The sequence below is a fragment of the Psittacula echo genome (assembly GCF_963264785.1).
Source record: "Psittacula echo genome assembly, chromosome: 1".
In the NCBI taxonomy this organism is placed as follows: Eukaryota; Metazoa; Chordata; class Aves; order Psittaciformes; family Psittacidae; genus Psittacula; species Psittacula echo.
This window is the reverse complement of record NC_137735.1, coordinates 9,201,709-9,219,707: the sequence shown is the minus strand read 5'-3', so window position 1 is coordinate 9,219,707 and position 17,999 is coordinate 9,201,709. Positions and strand designations below refer to the sequence as shown.

Below are 17,999 nucleotides of genomic sequence, written 5' to 3'. Positions count from 1 at the left end.
TTCCCATGCTGAGACTGGAGTCAAGTCTCCCATTCCCAGCCTGAATTTTTTAATCACTAAAGTACTTCACAAAATGCAGGCAGTAGCACCCCTGTCTGTTGGTCCATGTAGATGCTACACATTTCCTGCCTGTTCCTTTCACTGTGGTTGGAACAGACAGATGCCTGACTTTGTCAGACTGAATCTCCACCAGTTGGATTTTCAGTGGAGAAAAGACAATGCCTCAGTTACTGGGTCTAGAGCCCCCTTCAATAGAGCCTGTGTCTTGTTACTCATACTATGGAGAACATAAATGATTAGATTAAGCAGAGTATTGACATTCCCTCACATGCTCTGCACCAGGCACTAAACATTTCAGTGCAGCAGTGCTTCATTTAAGTATCTATTTACTTGTTTGTGCTTTGTCTCCCTCTCAAGTGAGGGCACATAAAGCACCTGAATGCTTCAGCTCATTAGCAGTTTGATTTCATCCTAGTTAAATCATTATTGTTAGATACCTAAAACTGATGGGCTGAATTCCACCCACAGTTTGTCTCCTTTCAAAGATGGCTAACTTTTCATTAGGGAGACATTTTGATGGAACTGAAGAATGTGAATAGTATTTATTTCACTTCTTTTGGGGTTGCAAAATGCAGACACATTCTTTGAGCAGCTTGCCTGTATATATGTGTTATGCTTACAGGAGTTAATGAAAACCTTGCATGTAGTAAATAGGGATCTTTTTTTTTTTTGATTTTTCTTTTCTTAGCTTTAGGTTATACTTGGTTCATATGTTCAAGGTCTTTTCTATAATCCTGGGGGATAGAAAGTAGTATAATAAAGAAAGAAGAGTCTCATTATGTCTAGGAATTGGTACTTTAATAAAGCACCAACTTTTGAGAGGGATGACAGTATTACTGTCTTTTGCTGGGTTTGAAGTGATTCAGTTTGCCTGCTCCTGCCACAGTCATCACGTAGAACTAAAGCACAGAGCACTTAAACACCTGTAAAATAAGGAATTAATTCAATTCAATGGCAGTGCCCTAAATCGACACGGAGGGATGTCATGGTGTTTAAATGGAAAGCTAATGGTATTTTCAGTTTTGAAAGATGATGTTACAGAATGGAGAACACTAAAACTCATAAGCAGCTGCTAACAATTCCCCTGGCACAGACTCAAGGAGAGTGCCGAGGGAAGCTGCAGTCCTCTCCTGAGCATTGCTTCGTATGGCCTGTGCTCCTGCATTGTGAAACAGGATCTGACACAGTTACGTCTCCTTTTTTTCTTCCCAGCATCTGCATTTCCTTGGAATAGTTCAGACTTCCTTACTGATATTGTGGCTTAATTTTCCTACTATATTATGCAATACCTTGTTCTGTATATCGATAGTTCTTTAAATGGATAACATGGACAAACTTAGATGTTACAGTTCCCTAAGGAAACCGCAGCAGTCTCCTCACTGTTAACATGTGCTTTAGCAGGTAGATTTGTCCTCTGCTGGCCCAGGAACAAAACACAAATTGATTAGATGTCAAATAAAATTACAGACCTGTAATAACTCAGCAAGAGTCATTGTGGATGTGTAATGAATTTCTTCTTCTAGCACCTTGTCCAGACTGGTGTTCCTGCAGCTTAGCGCAGATCCTGGCATGACTGAGAACAAAATGCTACAGAATTGTTCCAAAATGCACATCAGACTGACAGTGATGGCATTTAGGTGGCTGAAATCTTCTCTCTAAAAAATGCTAGATAATTTTTCTTGACAGTATTACTGTGACAATAGCTATTCTGTGCCTTTGGTGCCGTGAGACATTGCTTCTCCACTTAGGTTACTTGCTTTGCTGTACAGCTGACATGAATGTATCTTTCAGCCATCATCTGACTAATGTTGATGTATGATTTCTTTTTACTGGAACTGTTTGGTTTATAAATGTATTTGAACTGTAGCTCTCAGTTTATATTTTCACATTCTGGAAAACTGTCTTCAGCTTTTTTCCACCATATCTTATAAATGCTCTTAGAGCCAACGTAATATATATTTTGCTCTTATATCATGTCTAAAAGTTATTATTCCTTTCTCTTTCTGTTGAAATGCTTTTTCTGTTTTGTTTTAGTTTTGTTTTTTAATTTTCTTTTTCCAACCCTTTTATTTCACAACTTGGACCCAGATTTTTACAGACATTGAGGAGCTCATGACTATTTGAAATCCGTGGGATTCAGACTTCTAACAGCCTTTCTAGTATCAGGCTACTTCTTCTAGTTGCTTCAGCAGTTAAGTTTCCCTGTGGCTTTTACAACAAATTCAAAGGTTCTAGCTAAACTGAACCAGCCACATCTCCATTCTTTTTTAGATCTTCATTCACATTTGTGTTTAAGATGGTTTTCAAATTCTTTGTTTTACTCCTCAAAGTTTGCAGATTTCAGCACTGAACTAATAAAATGATACTTAAAGCAACAAAGTTATTCTATGAAAAAAAGATATTTCAACTACATTGTAGGTATAAATTATATATATAAATATTAATTATATATATTATATATTTATATATTATATTTATATATTATATATATTATTATATATAAATATTATAAATTATATATAACTAGGAATTTCTTAATTACATACTTCTTATATACTTCTTATGGGGTATATTCTTAATCCAGTAACTTCAGTCAAACATTCAAGCTCCAAGTTTCATTTATTTATTTATTTGTTGAAATCTGTCCCCTTTTACAGAGGTAAATATAGTTAACTAATTCCAGTAATTGTGAATGTAGTAGTGCTACATTATATTTAATAATATAATATATTAACATAATACAATATATTACATATATTTAGTGTATTTCCATTCTGCTTTATTGCATAATAAAGATCATTTCTTTACCACCAGGTAAAGAATGTCTTGCTGACTGCCTGGGAATTACTCCTCTTCAAGCCAGTCAATTTATAGAGAGTTTTATGCAAAAATACAAGAAAGTACATGAATTTACGAAGAGAACCATTGAACAATGCCGAAATAAAGGTAACCCAAAACCTGTAAACATATTTTTGTTTACAGATCAGTACTGTCTGACAGCAGTGAAAATATTCAGCTCGACCCAAATTAGACACTCACAGGAAAAGAAAAGAGATGAAATGTCAGTTCTTGGTGAATAAAAGAACTGATTAAACCTGTCTGCCTTTTCTCAGAAAGATGCTAACAAAATAAGACATCTGTTCTCAGAATGAACTCTCCTTAATGTCAAGTTGCGCTGCATCATTTTGACACATAGTGTGCTCCAACACAAAAAAGCCCAAAGAATCTTTTACTTAATAAATTCTGTACATGGCTGCTGGACCATGGAAGTTCAGCCATTTAGTCAAAGAACCAATTTACAAATCCTTTTTTCTTTTTTTCACATATTTTTTATTTCCACCATTCAGAATTTATGTTGTTGAAGTTCAGGTGGTATCCATGATGACAGATGTGTGCAGAGTGCTGCTTGGAGCTAGCAGCTGCAAACTCTTCTGGCATCCTATTTGTTGTTAGTCTACACATTCATTTATATTTAGTGAATCCTAAGAGTGTGGTAATTTGAGGTGAGAAAAATAGAGATGCTTGAAATATTGTCCTTTAAAAGCTACTTACCAGAACTGTCAAAATGTATTGCTTTTGTTTCTTAATAAGGTATGCAGTACTAAGATATTTTGTAGAAATAAATACTAAATTTGCATTATAATATTGCATCATTGTATGGGTGAATGTCATGGTAGAAGCACAACTAGCTTCTATCCATGAAAATGGATAATGTTCTCTTTTTTTTTGTATTTTGTAGGACTTAAAAATGTACTGGAAGCATGAACTGTCATAGTGTCACATAGTTGCATTCTTTCGTTCATTAATATTACTAAAGAAAAGTGAAGTTACTGAAAATCTATTTTAGCTATAATTAAGCCCAACATAACATATATAGTAAAATATGCATTTATTGTATATTCTGATCTAGTTAAAATAACAGAGCATTATTTTCTTAAAGGTGAATGAATTTCAGTAACCATACTTCTGTGATAAAGGATCTGGTTTATGAGCTTAGAAGATAAGAGTGTCGTAACGAATGTCCTTGACTGACATCAAACCAGAATTGTGTAATTAGTCCTTACTGCTCCTCTTGTCCTCATCTATCAACCATTTTTTTACCTATGAATGTAAAAGAACAAACTGGTTTGGTTGTACAAGCTCAAAAGGTCTGCAGGAGGTTGACATTATTTAGTATTTTTCTTGTTAATTCACCTCAGATTCCAACTTCCCAACAAAAACATTCCAACCTAGTAAGCTCATTGTAGGGTAACATATTTACTTATTTGCAGTTCAAAGGTGAACAGCACCCAGTTGACTGGTATTATTTAGATGTTATGAATGTTCGATGCTCTGTGTAGACATGATAAGCATATGAATAATATTAATATTTGTGATTAAGGTATTTTTGTTGGTGTATATAGAATTCATATTTACTATAGTGTTGTTTTTTATGAAATTATCAACATATTAAAAAAAAGGCCACATTAAGACCTCATTGAAATATGTATTTGCAGATTAATCTTTGACCACAGGCCCATACTCTGCCACTGTTATATGAAAGATGGTATTTGGGGATGCTCATCAGCAATGAGTATTGCGAGGGTGATCCTGTCGTGCAGACACACCACACAGGAATAAGGATATCACAGTAGATCTGTTTTTTACTGAGAATCCAATGTTTCAAGAGTTCCGTCTTTAGATACTCTTCTTCATGGGGAATCTTAGTTGAATTGGGAAAACTGATTTGCCAAAGAGTGTCCTAACCTCCAGATAATTCAGCTCTTTATTCCAAAAGTGGTACTTTTGGTATCAGTGCTCCTGGAAGTACGGTAATTCGCAGAAAGCTGTATTAATTCAGCAGAACCATCTTCATCCTCTGCACATAAGTCTGGGTATGTTTTGTCCCTACCCAGACAACACATAGTATTGTCTCCAAACAGTTACGGAGAAGTTTGGAGTGGTATTCTTACCATATGTTCTTCATACCTGGGTTGCCAAAGAGGAGATGGTGGCAGTCTGAACTTCAATGGTATCTACTCACAATTCATGGACAGTCAAGGTGACCAGTAGTATAACAAAAGATCTTGTTTTTAACGTGGATGTTTTTTTTCATTTTTCTTAGAATAATAAATTTAGTTTTGAAGATAAGCTGAGATAAGGTTGTGTGTGTGTGATTTTGACATGAGGATCTTCCCATCTCTTTTCTTCTCTGAACTCCCTTCACTTGCCCTCCAAAATACTTTTTTTGGCAAAATAGGTCATTAGGCCTAACATGAAGCTTTGACTGTGTTTTCATGTATTTCTTTTAAACTAAAAACCCCAGAACACTAAAGTTGAGGAAGTTTGGCTGTGAAAGGGATGTGAAAACACCACATAAAGAAAATGTTGTAACTTTTTTTTTTCCCCAAAAAACCTATTTGATAATTTTGGGAAATATTCATTAATGATTTAATTATTCTACAAATTGATTTTTCTTTGCTATTCCCAAGTAAAATATTCATTGTATAGAAAGCTCTAATTATGGCTGCTAATAGATAGCTAATTCTGCTAGGTATTTATAGTTTCTTCTCCCACAGAGAGAGTTTGCTGGTGTATCAGTAGATGTTCCTAATGAAAACAGAACTTTAATGAACAGAAGTTTTCCATGTATAACATGGACTAATTCTCTGAATGAAGTAATTCTTAGGCCAAAAGTACAATAAGCATTTAAGGTTTAAATAAGAGAAGTTCTGCTTATTTTCAGAGGGCAAAATATGAAATTGACTCAGGCAGCACATAATTACAAAAATGGATATTATCTGTAAAATGAATTTATGAAATTTAATTTTAATCACTCTAAGAATAGTAATTTCTATTTAAATCCTACAAGGTTATGTGGTTTCCATCATGGGACGTAAAAGACCACTGGCTAATATCAATGCACAGGATTACAAGCTACGCACACAAGCCGAGAGGCAGGCGGTCAATTTTGTCGTTCAAGGTAAAATCCTGCTCACCTACCTCCCTCTTTGTCTGTGCTTGGCTTTAGTGGACAACTCCTCTGATCATCTCAAAAGAATGAATATTTTCTAGTCTATGAGACTCAACTATTGAGGCATGAGCTTTATTAGGAAAGAGAAGTTTAAATGATATATTCTATGTACCTTGGAATTTGCCAGTAAACGGTGTCATAATATTAATAACAGTATCAGTGTTCTAATACACTACAGTGCTCTGTGATAGGTAAATACAGGTTTACATACATACTATGTCTAGAGAGAATATCTGGAATTCAGTGTTTCAGATATATTGCTGTCTTAACACCTTTTCCTTTCTCGTTTTGATTGTTACTCCAAAAGGGTTTCTGTGATTATGCTGTCTACAGGTTCTAACTTCTACTGTGCCAGATAGTTTTAGTTTAAGAAATAATCAGCATTACAAAAATTGTACATTGTTATTATTAGTTTTGAAACCCAACTCATTCTTTCTAAGGACCATTCAAACTAAGTTGTGTAGAGAGCAAGAAAAAAAGGTGGGTTTTTTTTTCAAAGAAAACATTGCAAATTTGCCATATAGGTTGGAAATGTGAAAGTGAGCAGAAAGTGCTCAACTGTTAGTTAATGTAATGCATTAACACACTCTTTAAATCGCTTGGACCACACACCTGTACAGCATTTACCCACCTCAAGAAAAATACAGAAACTGAGCTGGCAGACTTAGATCCTTACTAAGCCACTGCTTAGAAGAATTACTTTTGCAATTGGATGATGTTGACAGGGTTTTCATTAAGTTATATTGGAAGCGCACAATTTACAGGCAAGTAAAAAGTAATTTCTAGACATGATAGTGGTGTGTTTTCTAAAAAGTAATTTGAATTTTCTTTTTGAGAGGATCATGTGGGTTTTTTCTTTTTGTTTTTTTCCTCTCCCAATACTATTCATTTTAATGTTTCATTTAAAAAATGACTTAAGTATTTGTCATGTTCGATCTCTTTATAATTAGTAACTGAATTTAAGTACTGACTGTGCAAGGATATGTACAGATCTAGAATTCTAGTAGATACCCTGTTGCTTGAATAATCACTGTGCTCAAGTGATGGCTGCCTTGCTGTAGTAGCCACTCAACTGTCAAATTTTACAATGACCTCATAAAATCTGCAGCAGAGCTTACATGTTTGTAACACTGGGCATGCCTGTCCCACCTTCTCCAGAGACTTGTGTTCCATGTACCTGGGTTTCCATCCAACTGGCCAGCAGCCCTCTCCAGTTAGAGGCACAATGCTGGAGCTAATACAGCGAGTCCTGCTGAGCGTACAGTGTAGCATTAATAAAGCTGCACGGCCTCTGAGCAGCACTTGCTTATGTCCATCTGTCCAAAGAGCTTGAGCTCAGGCAAAGCTGTCACAGGGCTGTCTACGAAACACAAGTACCTACAATAATAAGATTATCATATTTCAGTGTTGGTTCCGGTAATACTGGAGGACAAATCTGATGAAAAGCACTGTAACTGTTATTCAAAACATGTAATGTTAGAAGGTGGGATGAAGGAAAGAATAAAAACTATTCAGTATTCCCGAATTTTATTAAAAATTTAATTCAAGACTACAATCTTTTTAATTTCAGGATTTCAGCTATGAGATAATACTTTAAGACTGTAAAAACTTTCTTAATTATGTTAAAACATTTTATCACAGTGACTAAACTGCATTTATCACATGTGGGTTATAATTATATTAAATAGTATAATTATTTTAAGCAGTTTGCATGTCAGTTATGGTAGCAGCAACTGATAGCAGAAAACTTCTTCTGGTACATGACAATATTGACAGGAATGTATTTTAACTTACTACAGCTGGGTTTCCCACAGTTCTGTCATAGGTTTTTTATGGTTTTTAATATTTCCCAGTTCAATAGTTTTTACCAATACACAGCATAATATTCTTCATTTATAATTCAGCTCTACCTAACTGCATATTTGAACAGGAAAACAAAAGAAGTATTTGAAGCTTAATGTGGCCATCTCAATGATCAGGTGTGGATCTGCACTTGATATAGTTAATGAATAAAACAATCTCAGTATGGGATTCAGAGGAGGCAGTTTGTCATAGAAAACCATGAAGAAGAGGTGTTAAGTCTATCTATCTCCTTAATCTCTTATGAACTCTACCTTAGACAGAAGGGCAGCTGTGTCCTGAGGTACATCAAGTACAGCATAGGCGGTCAGGGGAGGTAATTTCCCCACCCGATACTGCACTGGTGCAGGCCCCCCTTAAGTTTTGTGTGCAGTTTGAGGCACCTCAGCATAAGAAGGACATCAAACTATTGGTGCCCAGAGGAGACCCACCAAGATGTGGGAAGTTCTTGAGAGCAATACTTAAGTGGAGTGGCTGAGCTCACTTGGTTTGATCAGCTTGGAGGAGAATTGAGGGGTCCCCTCATGGTAGTCTACAGCTTCCTATAAGGGGGCCTATAAGGATGCCAGGGAGGGACTCTTCATTGGGGACTGTAGTGATAGGACATGGGGTAATGGGTTAAAACTTAAACAGGGGAAGTTTAGATTGGATATAAGGAGAAAGTTCTTTACTGTAAGGATCGTGAGGCACTGAAATGGGTTCCCCAAGGAAGCTGTGAATGCTCCATCCCTGGCGGTGTTCAAGGCCAGATTGGACAAAGCCTTGGGTGACATGGTTTAGTGTGAGGTGTCCCTGCCCATGGCAGGGAGGTTGGAACTGCATGATCTTAAGGTCCTTTCCAACCCTAAGTATTCTATGATTCCTCAAGGGGGGCAGGAGAGGAGGAGGTGCTGATGTCCTCTGTCTGGTGGCCAGTAGTAGGACATGAGGAAATGTCATGAAGCTACATCAGGGGAAGTTCAGATTGGACATTAGGAAAAGGTTCTTCACTGAGAGGGTGGTCGGTCAATGGAAGAGGTTTCCCAGGAACATGGCCACAGCACCAAACCTGTCAGAGTTCAAGGAGTACCTTGATAACGCTCTTAGTCAGCAGGGAGTTGGAGTGGGTGATCTTCATGGGGCCCTTCCAACTTGAGATATTCTGTTATTCTATGATTATCTCCCAGTAGAGTGGCCTTATAATCTGCCCACATGGCTGTTCTTTATCCCTACTCTGGAAGTTGAACCATTTAGAAGAAAGAATACAAAATTCATCGGGTGAAAAAGATGTCTATAGTCTAGTACATTTAGGATATCTGATAGGACAAGGAGAATTATGGCTTCCAATCCTTACTTAAAGGATTGTTTCTGTATTTTATCTGATAAATCTTTATGTAAAATGTATTGGATCCCTGTTGCGTGGTTCAGAACAGGAGCCTTCACCAAACTGCAGGCCTGGAGAGTCATTCTGCCTCTTGATCACCAGAAATATGTAATCTGTTATATAACATGACACTGTTTTATGCACCACTGCTCTTAACACTGTAACGTAATGAATATACATTACATACACATGAAAATATGAAAAAGCATAAAATTAACTTTCCAAATGGAAATGTGGTGTTGAATCAATGTTCTAACCTTTTATGACATTAAATTTCAATTGATTTATAGGTAAAACTTTCATTGCAATTTACAGTTAGATAATTTCAGACATTTCTTATAAAAAGCAATTTTTCAACTCCTGGCCATCACTGACAAAGTCACCTTTAATTAACACATAATTTCATATTATTGTTTTCTGGTTTTAATTAACATGTAATTAATTTATTACTCTTATGATATTTCACATATTACACGAATTGAGTCTGCTAGTTTTGCAGTTCTTATAATTCAGAATCTTCAGATGTTTTTCATTTTTGTGCCATAGTTCCAAAAAGAACATTTTCCCTTATCATGCTTTAAATTAAGAACAGATCACTTTCTTTCTTAGGATCTGCAGCTGATCTTTGTAAAATGGCTATGGTGGAGATTTTTACCTCCGTTGTTATTTCTCCAACTTTAACTGCCAGGTTAGTAATGAATGACTGCAAAACTATTTGATTTTAAAACAAAATTAGTTGAAATGATGTGTTTCTGGCATTTTAAGAAGCTGTAGAAATATCATGTGTGCCTCTGAATCTTTTAACAAGCAAGGACTTGTGGGATGGTATCATACATTCAGAGATATCTTTGTGCTTAAATGATTGGATCTGTAAATCCATCCCAAGATGATGAAGTGCCCTGGGGCCATTTAAACTCAGTCAGATCTAGTTCAGTGGTAGTTCTACATCTTTGAAATCGAGCCCACTGATCATATCTTTCCTGTATTTTGAGTGCATTGTGCAATGGGAATTGAACATTCAATGGGCTGGGAAAAAAAACAGGAATCAGGAAGCCAGTGCTCAAGCAAAATAAATGAACATGTTTTATTCTTCTGTAGATGGTTTTCCTTTGCTAAAGAAAAGCTAGGTCATCATCATTCCCTTCTGTTGTGACTGCACATAGTTGGAGATCACAGAATGTCCTCAAGATTTTTATATCACTAGCAGAAATAATGAAGTCTACTTTTCCTCTTACAAAAGGATGGAGGGGATGGTGCACAGAGTCAGTGGGCACTATTATTTGCTGCAATAGAAAGAAACTTTGAAGTTAAACATGCATAAAAACACCCCGAACAAATGGTTTCTCATCTTTTGTAATGCTGCAGTAAACAATCCAGCAGAACATGATTTTTTGCAGTACAAGTTCAGATAAAAGCAGAGATAGCAGGTAGTGCAGAGCATCAGTGTTTCTGTTGTCACCCAGAAGGGGAAATCATAAACTTAGCTGTAGCAATCATGTATGAAAGACTTCAGTGGGAGTTTATTTCAGTAAAAAGTAACAGGTTTTGGCCTTCCAAACATACTCTGCAATTATGTATAATATGTAACCCTGTAAACACTCTGTGTGTGTTTGTGTGTGTATCGTTTACACACAACAGCATTGTCTTATTTGATCAATGTTTCAAGATGGAATTTCTAATTACGAATATAAAATGCATGTGTTGAATTCAAAGGTAAGAAAGAAATATGTAGCCCACTGGTATAAATCTGATCTGGGAAATGGTTCTTTGCTGGAGATACTGCATATATATATCAGACAATGATACATTTATATATTTGATTTTGGATGATGTACTATAGTATATTGCACTGTACCTTTTGGGGAAGATTCTGTGCACTGATTATAATTCTTTATGGTGCCTGAGTTGAATGAAGAGACCAGAATCTGGCAGCTGTGGCCTGTTGTAACTTTGAGGTAGATTAGCCATAGAGTAGCTGCCTTCTGGGACAAGCAACCAAGTCTTTAATGGAAGAGGCTAGGTGAGGTGATGAGATGGCAAAAAGCATATTCCCTTCTGTAGTTCCTACCTTGCACCAAGATCTTTAGGTTCAAGAACTAGCCGTTCGTTGTAATTCTGAGAAAGCCAAAGTTTTTTGTGACTACTGCTGCATCTGATAAAGCCTTCCAATGTTTTCTACTCTCAACAGAAAATTTTACTTGGGTTTTTCTTTCTCAAAGCTATTTCTTTTAAAGATACAGTATCACCAAATGGCTAAGGAGGCACTGACATGGGGAAGTATTGAAGATTTACATGATGAATTTTCTTGTGTTGTGAAAGCATAGGGGACTGGCTACACCAGGCATCAGAAAAGTATCACTGCCTACCCTTCTTACTCCTATTATGAATGTCACACCTGGGAAAGACCAAGACTGCAAGGGCATCTAAAAGAGACAGACTGTTTTAATCTGGAATTTTGAACTCCTGCCAGCCATTAACAACTGGATAGCTCTGCTAAAGGACAGCCTTTTAATAGTCACTAATGGCTCCTTGCTGTAATATTTAGTAGGTACTTACAAGCCAGGCTTGACAGAAAAGCACAGTCAGTGCCTTTATAAATTCTGCAACACTCACCTGGTTGGACAGTGGCATTTGAAAGCACCACTGTGGTCTTGCCAAAAGACTGAAACTTGAAAATTTGTGTTTCCAGTTGTGTGCCCGGTCACATTCAGTCAGTTATTTTTCCAGTGTTCTGTTTCTTGATTTTCTTTTCAGTCAAGCCAGGGTAATGATCCTATCATCCTTTGTAAAGTGCTTTGAAAAATATTGCTAAAAGGAAGTGAATGCATAATTGCTGCCGTTGTTGCAACTGTAGGAATGCACGGTAGCTCTTCCAAAACGAGAAATGTAATCAATCTCATATTATCATCAGATCGTATTAATTCCAGAGATAACACATTACTATCTTTTCTGCTGTCTTCGCCCCCTTGTAGGGTTTTTTTTTCCCCATTTAAAGTTCTAATTTTGGAAACAGGGTTTTCACTTTGAACAGCATATCAAAGAGAAATACTTTTTATATATGCTTCAGAAGTTATTATGAACCATATACTGAGAGACAGTATCCTATTAGGTGTGGCTAAGCAGTGGCTAACACTTAGCATTCTGTCTTCCTTACCTTGGAATTAAATGAAAATAATAAAGTAAATTCTACATAAGGCCTTACACTTTATAGTATTAGCTTGCAGGTATGTTTGCAGTCTTCTCCACTGACAGCACAGCATTCAGTTTTCATTCATTGTAAGCTGTTCAGCTGTGAGCAAGCTCTGAGCCAACAGTATGAAGCTTTGTTTTTGTACGAGTAGTCATCAGTAGATTGTTCAGGTATGGTTTGTGCATATGATATTGTATTTGGAAGTCAGGGGAAGGAAATTAAGTCGCATTTTCATGATATTTGATCACAGAGGCCCTCTTGACAAAGCAGCATGTTCTACTGTGACTGATCAATGGCTAGTAGTCTCATTTTTCTCTTCGTGTTTCTTCATCTTTTAGTTCAAATGCCAGCCTAGCAACTTATGCTGTTGACAATGAAAAGTCAATCAGTTACTTGGAAATGATTTGCATTGAGCAATACATATAATAAGGAACTGATATTAGTGTGGGCTATCTATTGGCATCAGTGTTAACATCTCTGCATTTTGTGCAGCACTGATGAGTAATCAAAATGATTTCTTCAGACATCTTCCACTTTACTTAGGTCTTTTCATTAATATGTTGTTCTGCTGCTGATGGCCAGGTTGCTTACTGAAAATGTGCTGCTGGCATAAATTATTCAAGTGCCAGGTTTTACCTGCTTGATACAACTCTCAGAACCTCCACATTGTGTTTCCTGCAGGCAGATGATAGCAAAGAAACTTTTGAAGTAAGATCAAGGCATACAGTAGCAACTGAAAGAAAGATTTATGGAATTGACAAGAGCGGAAAGGTACTTGGTGAACTCAGGTGGACAGTTGTAGTTATTTTCAGTGTTTAAAACATCATTGCAGTGACAGATGCATAGAAACTTGGTAAGAGATAAGGATGCTTGCAAATCGTGAAAGAATTGCTGCCTGAGGAAATTTCTGTAAAAAATACCACTTTGTAAGCTGAAGATGCACTGATGTTACCCAAAGTCTACCTGGTGCTACACAGGCTTCTCAAAAAGTCATTGAAGATGTTAATATCCCAATAACATGCAAATTAAATTTAACAAGTCTGCAGAGCTATTGAGTAATTTGGTGTGAATCCAGCAATTCTGCTTTCTCACCAATTTATTGTTCCTTCAGCACTGGACCTGTGCCACAAGCACACAGCTATACTTCCCAGCATGTCCGGAGCCTAGTTAAAGAGACAGGTTCAGCAACAGGGCAGATATAAATCCCCCCCTGAAAAGAGGGAGCCACCAGCAAATAAAAGGAAAAGGCAGGATCTTATTTTCTTGGTCCCAGCTGCTTTTCAATAGCAGTGGATATTGGAAGTTTTGTATGTCTTCCTTAGGGAACAAACACATTAATCAACCCAATGATTTTCTGAGTTAGTGAACTGTAAATACAGTTCGCTTGTACAGATAGCTAAATTAGAAACAGCCCTGATCATCCCAGGAACAAGCATTGTGTTATGTGACCTGGAATTGTTCACATACAATTCATGGGATAAATCACAAATGATTCATTTGTTGGAAGTGGCTTCAGTTTTTGACACTAGAACTTAGAGACATTTTTGTAAGGTGTGTAGGGATTCAAGCATTAGTACTTCATTGCTTATCATCTCTCAGATTCATATAAAAGGACATACTAATAAAACCAACTTCTTAATTAAGTCGTAGCTTCAACCAAACACAATCAGTAATGCTTAGTGCTGCTACTGTATGATGATTTTCTTTAATTCTGGGCATAAATCTTATGTCTCTTGTTTCTTCAAGAATTAAATAATTGGTTTTACTTACGTTTCCTGTATAGCAGTTATCCAGGATTTTCAAGTAAATGCTTATTGCTCTGGAACGTACCCGCAATTCCCAATATATGGTTGCAGATAGTCTCTAAAGGATTAACTCTTGTAAACTTTTCTCCTTAGCCTAATACTGGAGAAATAGAATCACAAGGAAAAGATAAAAACTTTGGATTCTACTTGAGAGATGAATAAAATTTTTGTTTCAAAGACATATGCTTTTATTTCAGTAGCAGAAGGAAATATCCTGGATCATATTGGTATGTCAGATATGAGTATGAGCTCTCCATAGCTGCTGTCTCATTCCAGTATGTGGCTATCTGCTTCCCAAAGTGACCAGATAACATTGCATTTCTAGGTGTGCTGTGACTTAGCAAAATCATTATTTTCCTTGAGCATTCAAGCAGTATTTTGCATGTATCCGCAAGATGGTGAGCTGTTACCTGAACACATTGTGCACAGTGAGCCAGAACAAGTCAGAATGATTAATTCTTTATAGAAAGAGCTAAATATATTTAATATGCTTAAATATCACAGCTAAATGGACATGCATGATGTAGCAGGTTTTGCAGTGTTCCTTTATATGGGTCATTCAACACAAATAAATGTATATTATTTAGAAAAGCCTTTTGTGGATCACCTTTTAGACTGGTATGTTTCAAGACACTTTGGGTGCATGCAGAAATTCTGTTCTCTTTTGTTAACCATCTGTTCAGATTCCTGCTCTTCATGATGCAGCTGCTGAGAAAGCAGATTTCACAAGTTAGCTGAATTTTTATTGTTAACATGTTAAAATGTCAAAATAAGTGGGTGTTTATTATGGAAACACTGAAAGATGTAGCTTCAAGTTAATGCAGGTAACATCTATGCAAGCATGTTATATCATATGCCATAGCTTTCATACCACTGCATTAGAAATCCTTATAGATGCAGCTTCAAAAGGACCCTGAAAATCTACAAAGTTACTACAGAATTATTGTAACCTTGTTCCTTAGTTACATAACAACTTAATAGTCATTCTTTCCACTGGAATCTATGGGCTTCTGTGGGGAAACTAACACAATTAATTAACAGGTAGTATTAGTAACATCAGAAAAAAATTAATACAGTTTTAGTGTAGGGAACATGGAGATTTCTAAGAAGAGTCAGATCCAACATCCATCTGCTCCATTACTGCTGAGTGTGGCCAGTAGCAGATGCTTCAGGAGGAAGGTGTAAGATTTTATAGTAGGAGAGTCTGTCTGTCTCTCTGCAGCTTTTCATCTTGCTCTGGTTGTGGGGAAGAGTCTAAGTTCTGAAACAAGATTTTTTTGTGTCACAGAAATGTACAGAGAGCTATTCTCTGTCTACCTGCACGTATCCAATGTAGGAGGTGGTACCCCAGCAATGTCAATGCAGAGAGCTGGGGCTTTCCAGATTAGCAATTCAGAACATCTAAGTCAGAGCCTGCCTTGGTCCCTTGACTATAGAAGGAGCATGAATTTAATTAGTTTGAGCATCTCTTGGCACATTTTAATGGCCTGAAACACTGCACATGGCTGTTAAAAAACAGCTTCCGAGAAACACTACAATGACAGTCTTGGTTTTGTTTTTCTTTTTCCTCCCATCTTTCACTGTCCTCTTCTATTCCCCTGTTGTAGGGATATTCCTACAATAGAGTCTGCATCATGTCATGCCACAGCATTCTCGTTTGCAGTTTAAACAAAATGTTTCCTTTAATGGTAAAGAAATGCAGTTGCTCACCAATAAGGTAATAGCTGTTTTATGGAAGTCAGTTCAATAGAGTACTTATTAGTTCAATGGAGTACTTATTTCTCAGCAATGCATTTGAAGTAGTCATGGGAAAACTTGTAATTCTGTACATTAGAATAGAGAGGTCCAGATCTGGAATATATTGTTTTACAATAGCAAACAAAATCTTCATTTGTTCCTATATTAGACAAACTGGCCTGGTGCTAGGAAATAATATACATAAGGAGGCAATATGGCCTCATAAGTACAATACTTTGAGAAAAAATATCTTGATGATAGTTTAGTTTGTTTTGGCATATATAAGTCAGTAATATATAACTGGATGGATCCGTTGAAGGCCTGAGAAGTTTTAGCCTTTGCGTTGATTCACATGAAACTGGAAGAATGATGAATGCAGTGTGGAAGAGAATAAAAAATTCTTTAGAATTCTTTGGTGCAGCACAATGGTTTAAGAAGGATATTGTGTGCTGGACACACTGAACTGTTGTCCAAAGCCGTGTTCAGGGTGGCAATCACAGAATCATTTGAAGGTGCTGGTTGTAGCAGTATCTCCATTCCACACCGCGACCATACTCAGGCACAGGTCATGTTTCTCAGTAAAAGAAATCATGTGTGTACTCATCAAAAATGATGCCTAAATTGCAGGCAATCAAAAAATAGTTAATAAAATATTAGCTTGTAAATCAAAGGCATTTTTATTATCTGTACAACAAAAAAGATACTAGTTTCTGCCTGGTTTGCAATTTCTAATCTAGTTTACCATACGTTTTAGCAAGAGATAATGAGAGGAGCTTGCTATTTCAATATTCCTTCAAAGTGAAGCTGATTCAATTAAGTGTTAAGTGAAAGTACAGGGGTTTTTTTTGAAGTTCTTTCACTCAAGGTGTGCAGTGGGTGGGTGGGTGCATGCACTGGAATGGTGAAAGCTATGAAATTTGAATGTATAAATTGCTTTGATTCTTTCTTTTATCTGCCTTGATATCAGATTGAATGCTTATGGCAGCGTAATGCATACAAGAATTATTACTTTAATAACCCTGAAAAAATACAGCTGGCCTTGTACTGTAAATCTGCAGGAGTAGAATGGATTAAGTTGATGTGAGATGAATAAGAAAAAGAGATAAGAGATAAAAAAGAAATCTAACTTGTCTGATGAACATTAAGGAGGAAATAGTCTCTGCTATTTCACTTCTTGGCATCAAGCTAGGAAGTCATGTTTAGCACTAATTAAAACTTATGTAATATCTTTCCAAAACAGAAGTGTATTAGAAATACTTATCTCTTAGATCTCTCTTCTTAGTTCTCTGAGATAAATCTTATCCCTATTTTCCAATTGAATATACATTGCTTAGCAGATCCACACAGAGAACCAGCAATGCTAACTTCTAGTTCTGTATTTTAGCAGACAGAATGTTGTTCTGAACTTCAAATTAATCACTAGATGTTTAAGATGGGGTAGCTGTAATTCTGCAGCTCTGTGCAGTTCTTCGATTAACTGGCAAAACACCCGAGCTGCTAGGCTGTGCTATTCAGGGTGACAAGCACTGAGAAACAGGGTCCTTTAGCCCAGACAGAGAACCAAGCTAAAAGAGCTGTGCTGCTTTCAGTAGATGAACTGGAGCATGTAGAGTTGTGTCACGTCTATTGTGCTGTCCAGACAGAATTCTGAGTTCAGTTCACATTGCTTCTGCTTACATAATATAGCACCAATCTCTGGTCCAGCCCTGCTCCTCCTGAACTCAGTTTTACTTTTAGCATGGAGATGAGGTGATCAGATGATCCAGTGCTGAGTGGTTTTGAAAATCCAGTTCTTTTTTCTCCATTCCTAAATCCTGATGAATTTATAATAAAATGTTTAATGTATATTGTAAGTTCTTCTTACCAAGTGTTCCAAATATATGGTGCTCTAATCCTGACTGAAGGCATGAGACACTACTCTGGTAAAAATAATAACCAGTCACATTTCTATTGCACTGGTTTAATCAATGT

The 17,999-nt window shown here is 36.6% G+C and overlaps 1 protein-coding gene across 1 annotated transcript in view; it reads left to right on the top strand.

Annotated features, from left to right (window-relative positions):
• The window catches only part of POLN (DNA polymerase nu), a gene marked incomplete at both ends in the record, with an annotated part of 92,537 nt that overhangs the window by 61,166 nt on the left and 13,372 nt on the right, over positions 1-17,999 (top strand). The window contains 3 exons of the mRNA XM_080638377.1: positions 2,875-3,006; positions 5,912-6,022; positions 9,906-9,984. Of these exons, the coding sequence (XP_080494503.1) occupies positions 2,875-3,006; positions 5,912-6,022; positions 9,906-9,984 (322 nt within the window). The remainder of the gene's footprint in view (positions 1-2,874; positions 3,007-5,911; positions 6,023-9,905; positions 9,985-17,999) is intronic.